Source organism: the organism of the source record quoted next, unplaced genomic scaffold, assembly GCF_019419815.1.
Source record: "Pyrus x bretschneideri cultivar Hongxiangsu unplaced genomic scaffold, Pyrus_bretschneideri_v1 Contig8, whole genome shotgun sequence".
Classification (NCBI taxonomy): domain Eukaryota; kingdom Viridiplantae; phylum Streptophyta; class Magnoliopsida; order Rosales; family Rosaceae; genus Pyrus; species Pyrus x bretschneideri.
Window position 1 is genome coordinate 3,219,337 of NW_025999820.1, and position 20,633 is coordinate 3,239,969.

At 35.7% G+C, this 20,633-nt stretch overlaps 1 protein-coding gene and 1 long non-coding RNA gene across 2 annotated transcripts; one reads left to right on the forward strand and one right to left on the reverse strand.

The window, feature by feature from the left end:
* Positions 1-6,445: 6,445 nt before the first annotated feature.
* LOC125473108 lies at positions 6,446-8,717 on the reverse strand. The gene is made up of 2 exons (XR_007255019.1): positions 6,918-8,717; positions 6,446-6,712 (listed from the first exon to the last, which is right to left on the reverse strand). It is a non-coding gene; the product is annotated as an uncharacterized LOC125473108 (long non-coding RNA).
* A 10,548-nt stretch (positions 8,718-19,265) lies between these two features.
* Positions 19,266-19,769, forward strand: LOC103952672 (phytosulfokines 3). Its single transcript, XM_009364326.3, has 2 exons — positions 19,266-19,426; positions 19,552-19,769. Exons 1-2 carry the CDS (start codon positions 19,304-19,306, stop codon positions 19,681-19,683), a joined length of 255 nt encoding a protein of 84 aa, XP_009362601.2. The 5' UTR covers positions 19,266-19,303; the 3' UTR covers positions 19,684-19,769.
* The last annotated feature ends 864 nt before the right edge of the window (positions 19,770-20,633 follow it).

The window sequence follows — 20,633 nt, forward strand, 5'->3', positions numbered from 1 at the left end:
ATGTATGCTTCATATCTAGAGACAAAAGAGGCAACTGAGTGCGCTATTCTATTATAACTATGTGAAGTCAAAAGAAACAAGTAAAACCTACAACGGATTTATGGTCTGTTAAGGATCCCAAGAATATGATGGACAAATTAAGCACAAAACTTTCTTCATCGTCAGAATGTTTGAACTGCACATGCGATTTGAGAAATGAAATAAACAACCTGGAGAAAATTACAAATTGGCCGAGAGGAAATGAGTCACGCAAACTTTGCTCGATCCTCCCGAATTCAACTTTTTTAGAGTTTGGTGCTAAATTCAATCTCTTCTACAACATAACGTGTATATTTATTTGCACTTTAGAACCACAAATATTAATTTGTACACTGCAAGGACGACCCTGCATGGCGATAAAGCCCCATATAATTACATGCACAAGTATATATTTTCCCCTATACATACTAGTTAACCATTTTTATTGTAAATTATTACATTTTTTTACAAATTAATTATACAGTACAAATATATCAGAATTAATATTTCTCACATATCTCAGACGCTATTGGGATTTCAATGGCACTTACTTCCTCCTGGCATCCATTGCCATTAAGAGGAAGATAAATATAATCACCAGCAGGGTCGTCCTTGGTGTCAATATGAATGCACGAAAAGTGCTGCAGAGACGCAAAAAAGGCTGCTGCCATGTTGTTAAGCAGCCAGCCAGCCAATCCGTCGAGCTTTTTGTAGACAGGAATGCAACAAGAGCTTGTGTTGGTTGATGTTGTTAGGGTTTTGGGGTCGTCCTCCACGTTGGGGTCTTGACAGGCTTTGACATAGCACAAGTTGCAGCTCTTGGAATTGGTTGTTGAATCCATTGTTTAGAAGAAAATGAGTAGGATGGTAACCAAGCCATAGGCTAATAGCTATAGAGGGACTTGAGGGTGCGAAACAATTTAACGGGTTTTTGTGATGTGTTTAAATCAAGAAGTTTCTTGATATATGCCTTAACGATATAAAAATGAGGAATCCATAAAAGAAGCTACGGTTGTGGTAATTTTAAGTTAACACATGGAATGTTAGGTGCAGGGAAAGCTATGACTTTTATTGTGGTGTTTATTTCAAGTTTTTCTTTTGTCAAAGTTTATTTCACGTTAAGGTTAATGATTCGTTTAATTTTCAAATTTTTATTGTGCGAAATCCTTACAACAAATCAGATTAATGAGATTGCGAAATGCTATAATGGGAAAATTTATAATTTAATTGAAACGTAAATAGTTGTTGGGATAGAACATTCATGCCTCAATCACAAGCAAGTGGACCTAGCTACACTAAAACGTGGCTATGAATTGAGTATAAAATAGCAGACGAGAATCAGGAAAAGGAATGGCTTTATATTGGAGTAACTTAAAGAATTTACACTAGATTCGAAACTTTGCAACTAGGGAGTTTAGAAGTCATACTTTGCCTACAAATTAGCTTAAGGATCAAAGCAGTCGTATCAAGTAAGCATAGTTACGGTGACTACGCTAATAAAAATTCGTAGTCTGCCAAACTACATAGAAGTTATCAAACCCTAAATTGCAAAACATTCTTTGTCCAGCACTTGTTGGCAAATCGAAGCGCAAGGTTGCACAAATGAATCGTTCTGTAGTCCTCCGTCATTGATTGGCAAGAGAAAACAGTGACGTGCTTCTCAAACATAGATTGAAGATATTTGTGACCTAAAGTTTTATGCTCCAACAATGAGATAAACTTGAATTTTCAGAGTCCACTCTAGAGATGGTCCAGTTACTTCTATGCCTTTTTATGCGACAAGCCCAAATCAATGGACACACAATAAACACATAGGAAATAGCTCGATAATGTAGATCCGTGGAGAATCATCTCTATAAGTTTTCTTTGACGGTTTGTTTTTTAACCCACTTAAGTTGAACTTAAGCCTTAACTTGAATTATGTTAGAATGCTAGATTGATTTTGGGTTGACCATTTTACCAATCAGTCTTAACTTGCTCGACTTGCATCTTGACACCTGCATAACATGTGGCGGTTGTGGGGTTTCATTAGAAAAAAAAAACCTCAATTTATTTGGAAGTGGAACTATGATCAATATAAGTCATATTTAATTTTATCAATTCTTCATTGTAGGATTCTTATGTTCTCTAACATGTCCCTTCACACGTAACCATTAAATAATGAGCCACATGTGCAACCAATACTACTATCCACCCCAATACTTTCTTGGTTTCCTGAACTTTTTGTTGAGAATGAATCCCACATTTATGAGATGAGGGACCTTACATGAGCTTATAAGTAAGTTGGGCTACTCTTCATATTGTTAATTGGTTTTATGGTGGAATATCAACTTTCTTCATGGTATTAGAGCAGGTTGTCCCACGTGAAGCTAAATAGCCACATGCGCTCCATGTCATCCTATTGTGTTGTCCACATGTTAGGCTTAAAAATTCGCCACACGTGAGGGAATGTGTTGAGAATCTCAAATTGATGAGAGGAGGAACTTTGCATGGGCTTATAAGTAAGTTGAGTTAGTAGAACCTCAACTTTCTTCACATCCATCTTACCACATGCACAACATGACAGGTGTCGGAATTCCAATTGTAATTTTGAAAAGTCACGAGCACCATTCACATGGGAAGTTTCAGTCTTTTCATCAAACTTAGATTGCGATTCAAGCTGTTAGTCACCATATTTGTAAGTAGAAGAAACGGGTCTGGTCAATGTCTTCTAGCTTCATAAAGTCTACAACTATTAATTGTTTGAGAATTGTTGCAATGAGACAAGCATCCGATGGAAAATGAACACTGCAATGAGTCCACTTCAATTGAGACTTTTGCTGCAATCTCAAACTGGGATAACTCCAATTGAGATAGACGGGAGCATTGATAAGTGTCGAAAGATGAGTGGCTGGGATATAAACAGAGGTTAATGGTCCAACTCAGCTGATCAGTTTAGAGGTAGTTAGTGTTTGTTAGTCTGTTAAGTATGTGTCTTGAGAGCAAAGCAAGGTGATTAGTTGTCCTATAAATTGCTAGCTCTCTCTGTGTTGTACATTAGTCAATTCATTCATACAATTACACAACAACTATTATTCCTTTTCTCTTTTATTTTCTCTACATTTCTCGAATATTTCAATGTAGTTAATCATATTCAAGTTTATCGGAGTAGAAAAAATTTCAAGACATTTAATGTTAGTGAAAATTATTGGTGGCTAATGAAGAAGAAACTAAAGCTTCAGGGGTATGTCAAGAATGTCGTTGTCTTAAGAAAACAATTTCCCCCACCAGGGCCTTGTATGCACAATTGGTCTATACGTACGATCAAATGAAGCTCCATTTCCAAGGTGCTTGCTGACATTGAGTCATCCTAGACGTAATCCCACTAGACATGAACTATCAGTTACAGAGATCGTTTGCACTCTATATATTGGTGTAAACTGTCTTCTTATTTCAACCCTTGGTCTTGGTTTTATATGGATAAAAGCAGACATGACTATCCCTTTTCAAAATCCACTCACAGAAAAAGAATTAAATCCCTTATTATATAGATAAAACCCCGCTAATCAAACTTCTCACTGTAACTGTTTTTTCTTGGTCGAACAACCTTCAAATCTATAACGATGATTGTTCACTGGATAAGAAGAAGAAAAAAAATTTCAAATTTCTTCAAAACTCTCCAATCCACTATTTGTCATATGGAGCTCAAAGCTTATTATGGAGTAAATCAGTTTTGAAAATCATGTCGTTAGTCTCATTACTGCTGGTTAAACTTATCTTTTTGTTGAAATTCTTCGTCTGAATTGCATCCCTTTAAGCTTTGTTGATTGGTGCAGTAAGAGTGTGGGACACAACTGATGAACCCTCTTTTGTCTTCATAAATTAGATCCCTTTCGCCATCATTGTCCTCTGGGCGCACTTTATATTAAAGATGTGTAACATAAGTTGAGAATCATAGTTTTTTTTTTATTCTGGTCTGATTTGATACTTTGTGTTTACACTAAAAACCAGAAACCCATTTCCACTCTTTTGACTCTCTTTTGCACTAAACGTATACATGGAGATCATTCATTGATCAACCTTTCGTCGATCTATTCTCCAATTATTTCAGAGACTTTTGTACGACAATATCATTAAGGGGGTATTGGTGTTACAAATTCACAGTTATAATAAATGTCAAGTTATCAATATAGGAGCATTAGTTAAACCCTCGTGTTGCATACTTCCTTTTTTTGCAAATGATGGATTGTTTCGGTGGTTAGAATGTTGAATTTCAACTCACTTCATTTGAAGTTAAACTTCCCTCTACTCTTACGTAGTTTAGATTAAAAATATTCTTTTATCCAAAAGTAAACCCTAGCTAAACGTTTAAACTCATCTCTTGTAGTAACTGTACTTGTTATGGTTTGGGCTTAACACCATATGGTATTACCTTCCCACAATAATGTTTGCAATCATTGATCAATACCTCCACTGCTAAATTATTGTATACTGATTGCACTAAAACTTCCTCACATCACTTTCAGAGATTCCCCTCTTTTCGATGCAAATGACGGAACCATTTTTTCTCCAAGTCCAAACTTTAGGCTCGGCAGTGTGTCACAATGCGACGATGGGACAACACTGAGGCTTGCTAATTGTCACCGACAATTGCAAAAGTTTGAAAGACATGTCCTTGAAGCTGAAATATAATTATATAACAGAAGGTAGATTCTCTGCCCTCCTATTTATCGTGCTCTTTCGTGCCTTTCTGTTTTGTGTGATCATGGTTATTTTTTTTTTATAGAGATAATAAGACAAAAATGAATAGTAATATAAAATGTTGACGTGACTTAACCATGACCACATAAATAAAAGGGCATGGAAGAGCACGAAAAGTAGAAGGACAAAGAATCTCCATCTTATATAACAAAATCCTGCAAATGTGAAAGATGAAACTCAACAAGGCAAACCACTGAAAAAGAGCAACTGGGTAAAGGACATGAAACCACATATTTTTTTTGAACAAAATCTCAGCATGTAATGCAGACACCGAGCCAAGATTTGTTGTTGTCTTTGCTGTAGTCAAAGCCCGTTTTGGTTTCATATGTGAGAATTCAGCAGAGGTGGGAAAGGAACCTTGGGTGTTTTCTGTAATGGAGCCCACGGCCATCCCATGCAATGCAATTATACATCATTGTGGAAAACCCTTTATATTTTGGACTTAGATTGTCTACCCTCCCTATACCATACTCTTCTTATCCCTTCTTATATTTTGTGATCACGGTTAAGCCACGTTAATATTTTATATTTCTATTGCCTTTTGTTTTATTATTTCTATAAAAAAAATCAATATAAAATGTTAATGCGGCTTAACCGCAACCATAAAAATAAGAGGGCATGGAAAGGGTATGAGATGAGGAGGGCAGACAATCCAAGTCCTTATATTTTATGTGTTCTCTGTAAATTCATGACTATATATATATATATATATATATATATATATTAGTTCTAAGAGCTAATTAATTATTATCTTAATACCGCGCTAATTACTTGTTTGAGTTTACTTACAATATAATCCTATAATCAAAACCATTAAAAAATTTCAAATATCAGTATCAGGTCATCTTAGCAAAATTTCATTTGAAACGAAAATCATTTAACTTTTAATTATTATTGTAAACATTTTATTATTATTTATCAACAATTCTGACTTGGTCTATTTGTCATGTCACAATTAAATAACTACACGGCTTTTGGTTCAATGAATTTTTGCTAGGATAATTTTTCAATAAACCTAAAAAATGATATGTTTAGATTATGAGAAAATATTGTTCTTGAGTCCAAAAGAATGGTTAGTTTCATATTAAAATACTAACTGGTTAGCTCGCTCTTGCTACACACACACACACACACACACACACATATATGTACAAGTAATGCTAGGAAGACAATATATTTATATCACATTGGTGTACCATCTAATGTGGCAAGTAATACATACAACCAATATAGAATGAGATAAATTCATTAATTAACATGACATATAAACATCACTTACCACATTAATGTGATACAAAAATATAATCTCCCTAATATTTCTAGTACACACACACATACAAGTTAGTGCTAGAGATTACTATATTCTTGTGCACGGCCTCTAGGATATACATTGAAGGCGACCTGATAATAATTGAAGATAAAAGCAAAATATAACGTGTATTTAAGTAATGAAACGTGGATTATCGTTAGTTAACTAGGAGATTACCTATGTTTTTTTTTATTTTTTGGTCGTGAGATCACCTTTGTTTGATTGATACAAACTCACATGGATTGAATGTTGCAACAATTTTTTTTTTTTTTTTTCCTGTCAAAGGTAGGTAATTATCATTAAACGAAGTCTAAACGAACATCTTACATGGTTCAGAAGGAATCGACATACAGAAAGAAGACGCTATTTATGCAAACATTGAAGGAGTAATGGTTCTTCATTGCAACAATTACAAAATAGTACATAAATGAAAAAACATAAATGCGTTTTAACATAAGAAGATTAGTCATCGACCTAAAGGTGGCTAGTAAAGAAAACCCTAAAAGCCCAAGTGCTAGATGACCTGCTGCAGCTACCCGAAAACCAGAAATGGCCGACAACTCACACCACCAATTTTGCACCACAAAATAACATTTGTTGATCTTCCATCCTTCCAGACAAAGACCTTCAATAGCCCCAAATACCCTATAAAAAATTTAAAAAAAAATTGAAATTTGTCACCAATTAATATACAAACAGAAAGAAGTAGCCAAACTGCACAATTATATCCACCGTACGGGGACCAGCAAGAACATAGTTCCAATGCCGGCAAATTAAGACATGAATTCATAACCATAGAAGGAGGCGAGGCAACGCTCCGCATTGAAACCAAGGTCTTTGTTTTGCACACCTTCACCTGCATGAGCGACGATTCACTCTTGAGGTGGGCATCGGACACAGGAGCACAATCGTACTCCTCAATTGAAAGTGGGCAAATTGATAGCAAAAGATAGTCTCGAGGGTTGGATATGTAGTATGGATTAAGGATTTGAGGTTTATTTGGGGCTAATGAAAATCCATTACATAATGGGGAGAAATTAAAGGATAACCAAAATATGGCAAATCAAGTTTTTGAATTGAAAATTTTCTTAAGCCCACAAAGGCTGACACTCAGAGATTGGAACACACCACTATCTGAGAATAGATGGGGCAATCATTGGGGAGATGGGGCAGGCCACCATCATTAGGGAGATGAGGCAAGCTACCATCTTGACCAAATTGTATTGAAATACAACAAGCAAAGAGGGAAAATAAAAGGGGGAGAGAATGAAAAATAAAAGGAAGAGAAAATGGGAAAGGGAAGGGAAAAATGGGAGAGAAGTGGTGGATAAGGAGAAAGATGTGGGAGAATGAGGGAGAGGAGTAGCTGGAAATAAAGTGAAATGAGGGAGGAAACGTAGGGAAGGTGGGTGAATAGAAAAGATTCAGAGGGTGAAAATGGAAGGGGAAGAAAAGGGAGGACTAGAAGACGATGGGAGGGGCTGCCGCCGACCTCAAACCAGAGCAAGGGGTGGCGGCTAGGAGGTTTCAGATTTTGGGTTTTTTGGGTGAGAAAAGACGCGGGGCTCTAGGTAGGGTTACAACAATTGGGTGAAGTACTATTCGCCAGTTTGTTGCTCGTCATCGTGCACAAAAGAGTAGTCAAGTTAGAAGTGGTATTAGAATGTGATATAAATTAACTTCGACTTTCTATGGTTCATCGGCCATATGAAACATTGATATTTAAGTGCTTGGTAATCGATTTTTTACTTATTTTTATTAGAAATGATATTCTACACTAATCTGTATTAAAAGGGATATGAAATGATTCGAACACAAAACGTAATGAGTTGAAGATTATTACTCTAACTACCAGAATAATCCACTTACCTTGTACTTGATTTCTCTCATTTCTAAAATTTAACAATTTTGTTTACACATTAGCAATGCGCACACAACAAAATATGCATCATAATTTTCTTGTAAACCCTAGTTTTCTAAAGCATATCATAAAGACAACTAAGGTTCCACCATAAAAGTAATTGGCAATATGGAAAGTAGCCCAACTTACTTATAGCCTAGGCAATGTCTTTTCTTCCATAAACATGGGATTCATTTTCAACACGTCCCCTCATATGTGGTGAATTTTCAAGCTAAACACGTAGACAACACAAACGACATGATGTGGAGCACGTTTAGCTGTCAGACAGCCTGCTATGATACCATGAAGAATATTGAGGTTGAATCATAAAACCAATTGGCAACATGAGCAGTAGCCCAATTTACTTATACATTCACACAAGGTCCCTTTTCTCATCAAGGTGAGATTTATTTTATCATTCACACCATATACATTTTTAGCTAACCATTCATTCCTCTAATATACTAGCATGAGTTCACTTATGAATTTCTAAAGCTTGTTCTCAATCAATAGATTAAAAAAAAAAATGTATATATGTAGTCCAACCCAATGCTTAGTTTACTTATACCGAGAGAATTACGACTTCATTTTGGGTTGATAAACTTATTCTCTGAACTACTCACCCTCCCCAAAAAACCTAAATTTGAAGCTTATCAGTCATTGGCCCTTTGCTTTGGCTTGGGGCCAGTGGTAGCCCATTTCCTAGTTCTTCTTCCTCCTGATTCTGTCCCTTCCCACTCATGCACAACGCCTTTCCATTACTTACCCCATCTGCACCTTACCTCTATTCCTCCTCCGTTTTCCAAGGTTGTACTTCATCATTCTTTAATCGTAACCTGCGTCTCCCCTTTTCCATTCTCTTCCCCACTAGTTTGCAAACAACCCTTCGAAATTCAACGAAGTAATTTTCTCAAATACGAGCTATGCCTTATGATTAGATTGCTTTTGTAGGTAAGATTTGCGGTGGTGGTGGATTGGATCCATGTCAAGCCCCGACTTGCGAATAAAGACTATTCACGAGTTAGGGTGTGAGCCATATCTTGGCCATAGAAATAAATTCTACAACCAAGATATGGTGGAAAAATTAAATTAAATTATTAAAATTTATTGAATACGCAATGGAAATAGAATAGTACATAAATTAATTCATAACAAAAGTACCAACTAAATTGAAATGAGTAGCTCTTGCAAATACATAAAATGTATACAATGAGATGCATGAATGTACTCACTCCCTTCTAATCCTGTCAACATATACCTAAGGCACCTAAGTCTGCATGTCCCATACCATGCTTATACCACTTGGCTCCGAATACCTTAGAATATGAGTTAACTCCCGTTCATCCCTTAACCCCAATTTTTGTAATTAAACTCTCAGTTTTCACATTATTATACATGCACTTCCCCCGACACCCAATTGTATGTTCAAGCCCTTCCCCCGACACCTAACATATACAAGATTTCATTATTTTATAATCAACCAATTTGTATACTTAAGCCTTGCACCCTATGCTAGACATATACAAGGTTCATTATTTTATATTCAAGGCAAACGTCAGCCCTTGTATATTGTAACATCCCACATCGCCTAGGGGAGTGATCCTTATATGTATATTCCCATCCTTACCTAGCACGAGGCCTTTTGGGAGCTCACTGGCTTCGGGTTCCATGGGAACTCCGAAGTTAAGCGAGTAGCGCACGAGAGCATTCCCAGGATAGGTGACCCATCGGGAAGTTCTCATGTGAGTTCCCAGAAACAAAACCGTGAGGGTGTGGTCGGGGCCCAAAGCGGACAATATCGTGCTACAGTGATGGAGCGGGCCCGAGAAGTGATCCACCCCGGGCCGGGATGTGACATATATCCTCACAACTTAAACACAACTTAACTCTTTTTCTTACTTTGCAATGCATATGCATATGTACTGCAATAGTGCACATACAAATTAATAATCACTTACTCACAATATATAAATATGAGCATAAATTAAACTAACTAGTAAACAATGTAATAATATTTGATGCCATCATTTAAAATATTGATCATTTACCACTCTATAGAATTACCATCATCTTGTTCACCTTCGTCTTGCTAGTACCTGTTATTATTTAGACAAGAATTAGACTTCCATGTTAGTGAAGAAAATTGAAAGTGAAATAAATTTCTCAGAAGCAACAAGGCATGAAACTATACTTCTAGCTTTCCCCTTCCAACCTCATCTTTTATTTTTATTTCAACCCACAACTTCTACTTCTTCTTGTTTCATTTCTTCTATTTTCTCACCCACAAACTTGATCACCCGACTCTCCTCTTCCTCCCACACAACACTTTACCCTTTAATGTCTTTTTATCATCTTTTTGCTTCTCATTTTTATTCCCTAAAAAACCACTGCTTAATCCTTTTCTTCCCAATTTCTATCTCTTTTCTTTTCTACAAATCAACCCCCCCTCCTCCTCTTTTTCTAAATTTTGGTTTGGAATTTGAAATGAAGAATTGTCTTTGAGATTAGGATGAAAGCTTGAAAATACACAAAGATTTAAGTGGTTTGCCAAATCGAGCCACTGGGGTTTGCTTTCATTGTATTTCACTATATATGAGAAACTTACAAATACAATGAAAGATGGCTTAAAGCCTTTACATACTGTAAAGTAAATGGAAAAATGAGAAAAGTGATTTGGGAAGGAGATGAGGTTTTTATTCTTGTTTCCCCGTGTGTTGTTCTCCCCTCGTTTCTCTCCTCCCTTTGCTTTTATGGATGAAGAAATGGAATCCACAATTAAGCCTTCAATGACATGTCTCAAATCCTTTTGCTACACTTGGACATCTTGTAATATGGAAGCAATCATGTTATAATCATTATCATGCATGTGGACAAATACTCAAAAGCCACATTCATCTCTAAGGGATATGAATCCCACCTGTTCTCACCTCATTGGAAGATTTGGAACAACATTGAATAGAGAATATTGTAACCAAATGATTAAGATTCCTCTTAGCCTTGTGAATCAACACTCTAAAACCACATAATATTGCCAACTCATGCACTTAAACACATGTACCTAGTCTATGGCCTTAAATAGACTCACACCTCTCCAATGTTTACGGGTGAATAACCTCACTACATTAACTCAGCTTGCCAACTCACTCAAACTCAACACTTAGCCATACGTATAAGCTATAGACTTCCCACCTCCACACCCCTAATTATTATCTTCTATTAATTACCAACTTCCACCTCACCCTTTGGAGAAAGATCAAGCCAAACTCATATAATCTTAACTTAATCTTAGCTCTCCAATTCAAGTGAAAGACCTCTCTAATTAAATATGAAATAATATATACTAGCCAGTGTTGAAATAATTTTGTAGCAAAATAGTCTTACATTGAGACTAGTTTATATACCAAAAATACGAGTACTTGTACAAAAATATGAGTCCTTGTATAAACATAGTGCAATCAAGAATTCAAAAAAAAATATTGCGATTTGAGGTAAAAAGAGTTACACACACACACACACACAGACATATATATATATATATATATATATATATATATATATATATAACCATTTTTTTCTTAACAGGGTATTACAATCCACCTCCAATGATCCATCTTCCATGGTGTTTAAGTGCTCATCAGCCAACCCGTGGTTGTCCCGCCTTACCTAGACAAACTTGTGGTGGACCCTTTGTGGACGTTGTGAATCTTTCTTTTAACAGTGTTATCCTCGTGATGGAGACGAGTTGATTGGTAGTCCTTTCTTGGTTAGACAATTTTTTTAGTTTTAGCTTTTAGTTTTAGTTTTACCTCTGGTAAGTTGTTGTGACCTTGCTGTTACATCTGTGTTGACGTGGCATCATTGTGGTATCATGACTTTTCAAGCCTGGAGTAAGACGGATTAGAACATGAATATCTCAGAAGTCCAGTCATGGACTCAACAGTTCTGGACTTATCAAGCTGCATAAACGGATAAATGATGCCACCATCATTTTATGTTTCGAAAAAATAAGGGAAGTTCACCGACTGTTGAAAATGTGCTCTAAACTCAATCATAAGATGATACTATGTACATTTCACATGTTAAATTAAACTAGTTTAATGTAAGGGCAATGATATTGTTTAAAGCATTCTCATTAAATGTTATACACTTAAGCGATAAGTCCAAGGAATATGTAATTAGGAGAATGTTATCCAAAAGTTAGATTTATGAGACCATTCTCTTTTGTACACATATTCTAAGCGTTCATGATCATGGAATTGCTAATTAGGCATTGACGTTTCTATAAATCAGTACATGCTATGTCTTCTCCCCAGGAGAGTGACTGGTCTCTCATTGGTGTGAATGACACCAAGACAAGTATGTAGGTGCTCAATAGAGCATGAGTCCATTGAGCACGTTCAACAAGGAGTTCTTATACTTATGTCATATGAGAACTCATAGTTGGGATAATGTAGAGTAACCCTTTGACTTGAGACATCATAGTTGTCATGTGGTTAGGTCCTTAATCTTTGACTGTGTTAAAGGTATTCCATTAGAAAGTGTCCATGGCATAGTTAGGGCTAAGCTACTTAATCATGGGGATATGTGAATGTGCAACAAAAGGATCTACCTTCAAACCGTTGAGGGAAAATACCCTATGATATAATTATGAATTGCTAGCCAGAGAAGTCGTTCCAAATCATATTCAAGGTAATCATACAAGTTAGAGAATCATATTGGGTAGTAGATATGAATAAACTATCAAACCAAACAATGTGATCAAGAGTATTGAATTAAAGAAAGACTGTATTGCATTGTAATCCTAAACTGAATAGGTTCTTTAACCTCTTTTGATTAGTGTGGGTAGCCATGACAAGCTGCTAAGTACCACTCATAGTTTGTGAAAGCCTAAAGATGTATAATCACTAAAAGGAAAATTGAAAGTAATTTTCAATTCATAATCGATTAGTAAAAGTTATAATCGCTCACTAACTCGCCAAAAGGAACCTAATGGATCACACACTATGTAAGGTAATGATTGCAGGATATAATGAAGACATGAAAGGACAATTTAATTGTATATGGCAATGATTAATTAATCTGTTAACTAATCATACGAAAGGTTTGAAGGAAGATTTGTGAAAAACATGTTCATTTAAGCAACATCAATAGCATGCAATTAACAATTAAAGGCGGAATCATGCTTGTATGCACTTAAAACAAAACATTTACCCATGAAATTCAAAGCCTAGTAGATAGGTGAACCAAGACTCAACTCAAAACAAAGTGAGTTGAGAAATCAATACCTTTGTAGATTCCTCTTTGCATAAGCAAAGGCTAATCACCCAAAGAGAGGGCCTTCATTCCTTGCATCTTGGATCCATGGATTTGGATGGATGAAAAGGTTTCTCCAAGTTCCCAAAATTGAGAACCTCTAAGTCTCCACACCAAGGTATATTGTAGAAGAAATGAGTGACCTAGAGGAAGTAAGATTGCTAGCTATTCCCCTCTAGATTGGCCAAAATTTTTGAGAGAAAGGAGAGCTTGTGTTCTCATCCTTTCCCCAAAAAATAACCCTTAGTAAATTTTAGGCTATAAAGTCCTTTATATAGTCCCTTCAAATAAGTGACATAATGGACCAAAAGCCCTATTCTTTTACACATGGCTAGCCTATAGGTTTATTGGGCTTTCAAGCCCTTTGTTTTATTCAAGTTGTCATACAACTTGAGTTAATGGGCTTGACATTCAAATCCCATTGGGCCTTGCGGCCCAAAACTAACCCGAGGTCTTTAACGAACTTATTCGTTTGATTAATTAACATATTAATTAATCCTAGCCTTAGATAAATAATTAAACCATTTAATTATTCTTACTCATCTCCGTTGAATCTTCAATCTCTACCTTACACGGTGTACGATCCATTAGGTTCCTTTTAGCGAGGCAGTGGGCGATTCAAACTCTTTCAAATCGATTGTGAATTGAAACTTACTTTCAATTCTCCCGTTAGTGATAATACACTTTTAGGGCTTCCACAAACCATGAGTGACACCTAGCAGCATATCATGGTTACCCAAGCTAATCAGAAGAGGTGGAGAACCTATTCAGTTTAGGATTACAAATGCAATACGGTCTTTCTCTAATACAATACTCTTGACCACATTGTTTGGTTTGATAGTTTATTCATGTCTACTATCCAATGTGAATCTTGTACTTATATGATTACCTTGAATATGATCTGGAACGCATTCCAACATCTCATTCATACTCTGGCCAGAGATTCTAAATCATATCATAGAGTATTCTCCCTCAAACAGTTTGAAGGTTAGAGATCCCTTGTTGCGCATTCACTTGCCTCCATGGCTAAGTGGCTTAACCCCAATGATGCCGTGGACACCCTGATAGAGTGACTTTGACATAATCAAAGATTAAGGACCTAACCACAAGACAACTGTGATGCCTCAGGTTAAAAGACTAATTTGCATTATCCCAACCATGAGTTCTCATGTGACATGAATATGAGAACTCTTCGTTGATCGTGTTCAGTGAACTCATTCTCTATTGAGCACCTACGTACTTGTCTTGATGTCACACACACCAATGACTCGAGACTAGTCACTCTCCCTGAGAGAAGACATAGCACGTACTGATCTTAACGGACTGTCAATGCCCAATTGACAATCCTATGATCAGGAACGTTTAGGATGTGTCAACGAAAGAATGGTCTCATGAATCTAACTTCTTTAGATCGCATTCTTCCAATCACATATTCCTTGGACTTATCGTTTAAGCATATAACATTTATATTAGACGGCTCAAACAATAATCTTTGCCCTTTAAACTACATTAGTTTGAAATGTCCGTAAAGTATCATCATATGATTGGTTTTAGGGCACATTTCCAACAAGGTTCATATCGAGCTTTAAGTAAGTTTCATGTTTCAGGACCCAAATAGGTTTTGGTCCACAAGACCCATTGAGTTTAAGTTGTATGACAACCAAAACAAAATGGGAATTAACCCAAACACACTTAGCAAAACCGGCCAAAGAGAGGAATGAGTGATGGTTCACTTATTACAAGTTTGCCACTCACTTAGAATGAGGTATAAAGGTAACATTATAGCTTCATCCTTCATTAGGGTTTTCTATGAGGCAAAGAAGGAGAAATAAAAACTCTCTCTTTCCTTAGAGAGGCTAGCCACCATGGAGAACATTGCTAGCATTTTGTTCTTCCATGGTCACTCATCTTCTTCCTCAACCATCCTTAGTGTAGGAACTTAGAGGCTTTCAACTTTGGAGCCTTTTGGAGAACCCATTCCTCCATCCATATCCAAAAAGTCATGGAGCCAAGAAACAAAGTTCATCCTTCCATATCCATGGAGCCAAGGAGTAAGGAGGCAAAAGAAAGAAGGCCATTTCATGGATGATAAACATTTGCTAGGCGCTTTAAAGGTATAATGTTTCTCAAGTCACTTTGTTCTTTGAGTTGAGTCTTGGTTCATCACACCACTAGGCTATGAATTTCATGGTTTAAGTTTTTATTTTAATTCTATTATTATTATTATTATTATTATTATTATTATTATTATTATTATTTGTAAGTGCATACAAGCATGCTCCGCCATTTAAATGTTAAATGCATGTAGTATGTTGCTTAATGAACTTAGTTTATCAAATATTTTCCTTCATCAACTTTGTTGAGATCGACCACTTTTGTTTCACATGACACGAAAACCTAATCCGATTGAGGATTAAATAAGTATCCTATATTCTTGGAGATTCCTACATTCCAAGATATCCATTAGGGCTCAAATTTGGGAGGTTAACAATGACCAGTGTGGTCGGCCCTTGGTGGGCTTAGGGTTGAACTGATAAGAATTGAATAACAAGATTTAAGTGGTTCATCCTTGAAAACTTGACTATGTCCACTATGGTACTCGAATATACTGAATAAAGGTTACAAATATCGGTCAAAATAATCTGGTCTCTTTTCTCTCTCTTTTTGTTCGATAATTCGTAAGGAGGACTCCTTATATAAGTCCTTAATGAGCCCTAAGTTTCTGGGCTCAAGTCTTCCAATACCTTTGCATTTAATGCACCAAGTATGTAGAAGTGACCTACTAGCTGCCCCACCTGCTCTTTAGTCGACACATGCTGACGAAATGACTTTTGTTAAGGTCCACTTGCTTGTTATCTTAGGACAATGCATACCGAGCGCCTTGCTCGGCTCTAGGATTTGTGGGAACTCATGCCCAGCACTTCATCAGTCAGCCTTTATGTCCCTTCATAGGCTCTTACTCTTGTTGATAGCTACCATGTGGCCTGGGATTGGTGTCCGAGTAGGCCTGCTCTTGGGACTTCGTGCTATAAAGTTGTTAGTATGTCAACTTGCCATCATGACCAAAAAAGTACTTTATGCGGAAGCAGTCAGCTTCATTGCTAGGCAAGCAAGACCACCAAGTAGTTGTCTTGTAGTTTTGTTGGGCCTTGGTCTTTCTTCCTTCCTTAGGGCATGTACTATTTTAGGAGTTGGAAAGGGCCATGTGTTAATAATATCCTTTTGGATTATCCCAGTATAATATGGATTCCATATCCTAAAAGGTATCTCTCTTAACTAGTATAAATATACACTTTTAGTATTCTCTAGTAACGCAATCGCATACTCTGTTCTCTTGCCCATTGCCTGAGTCTCATATATTTCTTACTAACTTGATAGTTAGAGAGACTTGGCTGGTACACTAGTGCCAAAGTTGTCTTACATGTGTTTTTTCTTTTACATGTTGTCGAGTTTGTTCCTCTCCTCCACACGGTGGTGCACGAATTTGGTCCAATACTCGACTTTAGTGGTGGTATTGTGTGTGCTTTCGGTGCTAGATTTGTCGTGTCTATTGTCTTTGTTACAAAATTGTACTATTTACACATAGTTCTTGTGGTAGTTTTGTGATAGCATGTAGGGGTTTAACTTATTTGTCAGTTGCACAAATTAACCTCTAGATTAAAAAATTGATGATTGGAAAAATGTACTCATATAACACATTCGTGTATTTATTTGGTTCGTATTAATAAAATTATTTGATCGTTGCTAGTAAAAAAAACAAAAGGAATTTCAACTTCGAAATCTTTTGACTCATTCAAGTACTGCCTTTCGGCTGCACAAAACCCTAAACATATATGCATGCCTTAAACTCTGCATTATTCTCTTTATTTACTTCATTTTGCTGGAATTTGTAACTGTCTTTGGTCAAATTCAGTAAAGAAAGGTAAATTTTTTTCTGTTCTCTTGCTTCATTAACACAAACATGATTATTGATTCTAAAAAAAATCTGTGTAAATTAAGATCAACTTGTACTTTCATTAACCTAAATTATTTCTTCTGTCAAAGTAGTACGGCACAAGTGGCGCAATTGATTATGTTAATTGATTGTTGCTAGACTGCGAGTGTGTGGATGGAAGAAAATATATTACTACATATCGTATTATTCTTACTTTGTTTCGTGATGCAATAGTTTTTCCTCATGTATCAAATATATATTATATCACTCCTTAGTTTGAAGTCGGCTCTGTTTAATTACTTAATTATAGTGATACTTGATGTATAATAGACAAAAGGCTGGTATTGTAAGAAAAACTGTTAGAGGAGGAACCCTTTTTTCATGAATTGAGTCAACACAGGTATCATTACGCGTAATTAATCTCAAGATCCAAGACACTGAAGTCGAACGGCATAAATACTTGGTGCTGCACAAAAAAAAAAAAACAAAAAAAATGGAAAACCATGCATGCACATGTCATGGTGACTTACAACATGACTGCAATACGAAAGAATGAATAACGTTGTAGAATATGACTGTCTAATGGTTTTGATTCTTTTGAATAATCAACCCGAGTAAAAAGCTAAAGAACATTCCAGTGTCGTCGACCACTACTTTCGGTGAGATTAAATCCATCTAAAATTTTTTTGTGACATTCCTGGAACCCATTTTGTTTGTTGACACCTTATCATTTATTTGAACTTCACTTAATATATTGTTAACTTTTTTACTTATCTTTTCAATAAAAAATAAAAATTAAAGATAAATTAAGTCCAATGACATGTGTCATTTAAGTATATAGGTCATAGAGAAACTGCAAAGAATTTTAGGTGTAGAAGATTTGAACTCAATTTCGATATAATCCTTAAAGATCTCTTCTTTGACTGTTAAATGGTTAATGTATTAAGTAAAAGTCAAATCCTTCAAGCTAGTGATATAGAAGTATTGCCGCGGGAGAGGAAAACGGGGCCGACCTTTGGCTATCCCACATCAGTGGGGTAACTAAAAAATAGTGACTTTAAATAGGATTATCTCATTCTAATTAATACCGAAGTTTTTTATGTCAAATCCTTAAAACTGATGGATTAGGCATGTAACAATTAGAGTGGCCCCCTGGACCCGTCAATTTGAAAATTTCAACACCGACTCAAAAGAACATTCTAATTCCAGAATAGAGAATACGGGAAACAATAGTACCATAGGGTATATGCCATAACAAGTGAGGATTGATATAAGCTTCTCCAAACTTAATTACCTTATAACACATTGTAAAAAACGTTTTTCAAACACTCATTGCAAGGAACATGTGTTTCGCATACAAAATCATGTGTTAATCACTAAGTATTGTAATTATAAAACAGATGCAGCGTGCAATAGATGCACGCAATTTTTCTTATGCATGCAAATTATTTTCAAAATCTAACATCAAACTGAATTATACTTTATTTTACTTGAAGTATGACACCATTAGCTAAATATCTTTTTCTTCTTCAGTTTATTCTAACCGACAAGGAATCATTTTTGGATTCGTTGGCCTCTTTCTTGTTTAATGAACGAAAAACCTCTTCAAGTTGTTCAAGTGTAGGTCGGCTAAGCCATTAATCTACCAACGAAATGCAATGAAACAAATCCCCGGCGATATCAGCAAGACGAGTTTTCACTCCTTTTTATGTTTGATTAATACTTCTTTCAGCGGTCGCTTCTTTTTTTTTTTTTTTTTTTTTAACCTACCAATTAATTAATTTGGTCATAAGCTCGAATTGCATGAAAATAATAATCAAATTTGAAGGAAACAGAAATATTCTGCCTTTAATTTATTATGTTATATCCAATACAATGTGGTCTATTACGTACAAGACGTTTGGGTCCATAAAATTCTGCTACATAAAGTCGTCCTTCTATCGCCCTTAGTTCACACAATCATAAAGCCTAAAATGGTCATCATGTTATCCCATTTCCATAAATTTATTAAATCTCTCACTCGGTGTATACCAAGCTCTATATATACCCCTACCCCTTTCATATAGCAGTAGTACAATAACACAGAGAAATGGCCGGATCAGTTAAAGTCCTCTTCTTCTTAGCTCTCGTCCTGTGCTCTACTTTATTAGTCTATGCAGCAAGACCAGAACCAGCTTTTTCAGCAGTCAATTATGCGAAAACCCGACTCGAGGTTTGTTAATTTTTAACGTTTTTAATGTGTTCTAGTATTACACAGTGATTTCTTTATAGTGTTTTAGTACTGGGATTATGAGTTTGATATATAGTTTTTTGTGTGTGTGTGTGTGTGTTAATTAGGGTGTTGAAACAGAACAGGTTGATGAGGTGATGGGTGAGAGCTGTGAAGGAGTTGCAGAGGAGGAGTGCTTGATTAGAAGGACTCTGGCTGCTCATGTCGATTACATCTATACACAGAAGCATAATCCCTGAAGTTTCTTTGTTAACTACATGTATTGTGATTATGTACTGAATATGTATGAAATACTTGTTTGGAATAACAAGAAATATTCAGAGCAGTTTAGCCTAATTAAAGTTTCCCGTGCTTTTTCTTTCTCCATCATACTCTCTAGTAATGCATACAGTAAATTTGAACTATTGATCGGTTTGGTTCTGGCTCAAATGAATCATCCAAAATTTATATTTTGACAAAATATGTATCTGGCGACATATGTTTAGTAAGAGAATGTTACAAAATTAGTCCTGGAAAAGAACACATAAACGTGAAACTTATATTTTAAGGGAAAATTTGAAATAGGTCTAATTTTATAGACTACCTTTTGAAATAGGTTCAATTTTTAGTGACTTTTGACTTTTGAAATTGGTCCAATTTTTAGTTACTTTGGACCCATTTCAAAAAACCCCTATATTTAATTCATTGCCAAAGTAGTAAAGAATGATGTTCTGTTATTATTGCCCAGTAAAGAATGATGTAAAAAAAATAAGCCAACCATAGGTCATGAATCCCTGCTTATACGACCATTTACTATTAACCTTCAGTAATCGAGATTTATATGTTGCTTTTCTGGTAATCTTGATAGTCCGTCAGCATGAGGCCCCAGACCATGCAATGTAGAAACTTTATCTTCCAGAATGTATCTTGAACTTTTCCGCATGCAGCCTTTTACAGACTGTTATAATTACATCATCATATATAAAAGGGAAGTGTTATTGGCACTTCAAAAATCTCATTTTACACTTATCATAATTGTATTTTTTTTTCCAAATATAGAAAGTTTGAAGTATAGAATGAGATTTTTGAAGGGCCAATAACAATTGCCAATATAAAATTAACATTTTCTTTTTAAATGAAACAGTACATGGTCTGGTTAAAACCAACCATCTGTTTATTCTTCTCAGAAGCTAGCTGCTGCTTTCAAACT

Excerpts from the sequence above, each read along its gene's own strand:
- LOC103952672 (XM_009364326.3), top strand. The coding sequence starts at position 19,304 with ATGGCCGGATCAGTTAAAGTCCTCTTCTTCTTAGCTCTCGTCCTGTGC. Across the intron at positions 19,427-19,551 it reads ATGCGAAAACCCGACTCGAG|GGTGTTGAAACAGAACAGGT; the intron begins GTTTGTTAATTT and ends TGTGTTAATTAG.